Source organism: Paramacrobiotus metropolitanus, unplaced genomic scaffold (assembly GCF_019649055.1).
Source record: "Paramacrobiotus metropolitanus isolate TYO unplaced genomic scaffold, Prichtersi_v1.0 Parri_scaffold0000113, whole genome shotgun sequence".
NCBI classification, from domain to species: domain Eukaryota; kingdom Metazoa; phylum Tardigrada; class Eutardigrada; order Parachela; family Macrobiotidae; genus Paramacrobiotus; species Paramacrobiotus metropolitanus.
The window spans coordinates 445,738-447,689 of record NW_026570333.1 but is presented as its reverse complement, the minus strand read 5'-3'; the positions used below and the strand labels follow the sequence as shown (position 1 = coordinate 447,689).

The window sequence follows — 1,952 nt, the reverse complement described above, 5'->3', positions numbered from 1 at the left end:
GGAGTACTGTCAGTTTAACAAAACTTTATTTGAGTTTATGTGTAAAGGGCATTTGCTTGTACAAGTTTGAAATAAAAAATTACGCGTAACTTAATAATTATGACTTATTATAAGACGTACGTAGTATCGAATGAATTTTCACACTGAACATGTAAGTACTGTAATTTGCTATTAGCAATCTTGAAAAGCGATAATTGCCTAGCGACGGCAGCACTGCCAATGGAACTATTTTACTATTACAGTACTGTAATTAAAGGTGGTAAGGTAAAAATAATTAAAGCTGGTAAGTAGAAGCAGGCTCGTCTATAAGCTAGGAAAGGCTGGTGCCCCCCGCCTCCCGGAAAAAGTCTTTGGATTTTTATACGAAAATAAGAAAATTCGGGGCTGGATTAAGGGGCGGGCATGATTGTTTGCGCTTGGCGAGAACAACGGTGCACCTACTTTCTAAACCTAAAGACGCCTCAACGATTCGGATGATTAAAGGAAGAAAGGTAATCATAAAAGAGGTTCAAGATAGCTCTGAGTCAGTTATATACACGCTGATCTGCCTTTTTTTTGCAGGCAAACGGTGATGGGTGCGTGGAAAACATGCTTATTCGTATTACAGATGCAGCTGCACTTGTCTGCGGAATGCCCGCCACCGCCTCTGCGGTCGCCGTCAGCCAACCTAGGGTACCGAAAGGCGGGACCTGATTGTGAGTGATGTTGATAAGAATTTAAAATGGTACACTACTACAGTATGAGTCTGACCTTTACTACTTGCAGTAAGCACAATGCATGGTCAAAGTGTTAAGATTGAGACATCGTGAAAGTAATGGGCTCCCGTGGTAGTGAACGACATGTTGGCGGAGGTCATGCTAAACAGCCGACAAGACGACCGCATCGTACTGGCGCAGCTGGCCCCGAGCGATGCCGTGACGGATAGCATGGTGTACCGGCCGCGCTTGGGAGAAGATGCGGCGTTCCGGTGCGAAGTGCCGGCCGGAAGCGACGGACGCGAAGTGTCCTGGCTGCACCAAGACCGGACCATCTTTGAGGCAGGACTGCCGGTGCCGCTGACGGTAGCAGACACCACGGGACCGACCTACAACTTCAGCCGCGTCCATAACACCCTGATCCTTCTGGTCCTCAACATCAGCATGGGCTCCGGGGGCTCTGTGCGGTGCGTCGCCACTTCCTCCGGCCCCGCCTACATGTCTCGGCCCCGTGTCCTGCAGCACTATATGCTGCTGCCGCTGATCACGCGCCGCAGCGACGTCTTCGCCGAGCCCGAAGTTTCCTACGTGACCGCCACCGAAGGCGAGAGCGTTACGGTACCGTGTAATATCCGGCTGCCCTTGCCGGAAGGCATTTTTGCAAACATGCGCAACCACGTCATTTGGCGCCATAACGACCGGGTCGTCTATGGTCCCTCGGAAGCGCCGTACGGGTTCTTAATTTCCAATACTGGCATTCCCCAAGCCATCGAAATTGCCCATCCGAACGACACACAGCCCGCCAACCGGCCCGGACACCTGGTATCTGATGCATACAACTTTCCGGCTGTCACACTGGCCGCTGCTGGACAAGTGCAGTGCCTGTTCCGGCCACACCAAGGCATACATGAATGGATTGTTCAGAGTACAAAGCTTGTAGTTTTTGCTAAGAAAAATGCGCAGTAGCGGCCTTGTTCGAGATAGCTCGGGGTGATTTCCCGAGTATATGTACTTATTTACATGTGCTAAACCCTGGTCACACGAATTAATAAATACTTTGTTAGATATTCTTATGTCAGAGGCGTACGACTGCGCCTGGTGCGTACGGTCCACACAGGACGGACGCACTTGCAGAGCGTACGACTGCGCCTGGTGCGTACGGCAGGACGTACTTGCACCATTGCTTGCCGATTCACTCTCGCTGTACGTACGTGTGCTGCTGCACTGCACTCATCCGCTGAAGCGGATATACGCAGC

The 1,952-nt window shown here is 50.8% G+C and overlaps 1 protein-coding gene across 1 annotated transcript; it reads left to right on the top strand.

The window, feature by feature from the left end:
* Positions 1-350: 350 nt before the first annotated feature.
* Positions 351-1,661, top strand: LOC129598079 (uncharacterized). The gene is made up of 3 exons (XM_055495825.1): positions 351-491; positions 562-695; positions 832-1,661. Exons 2-3 carry the CDS (start codon positions 572-574, stop codon positions 1,659-1,661), a joined length of 954 nt encoding a protein of 317 aa, XP_055351800.1. The 5' UTR covers positions 351-491; positions 562-571.
* The last annotated feature ends 291 nt before the right edge of the window (positions 1,662-1,952 follow it).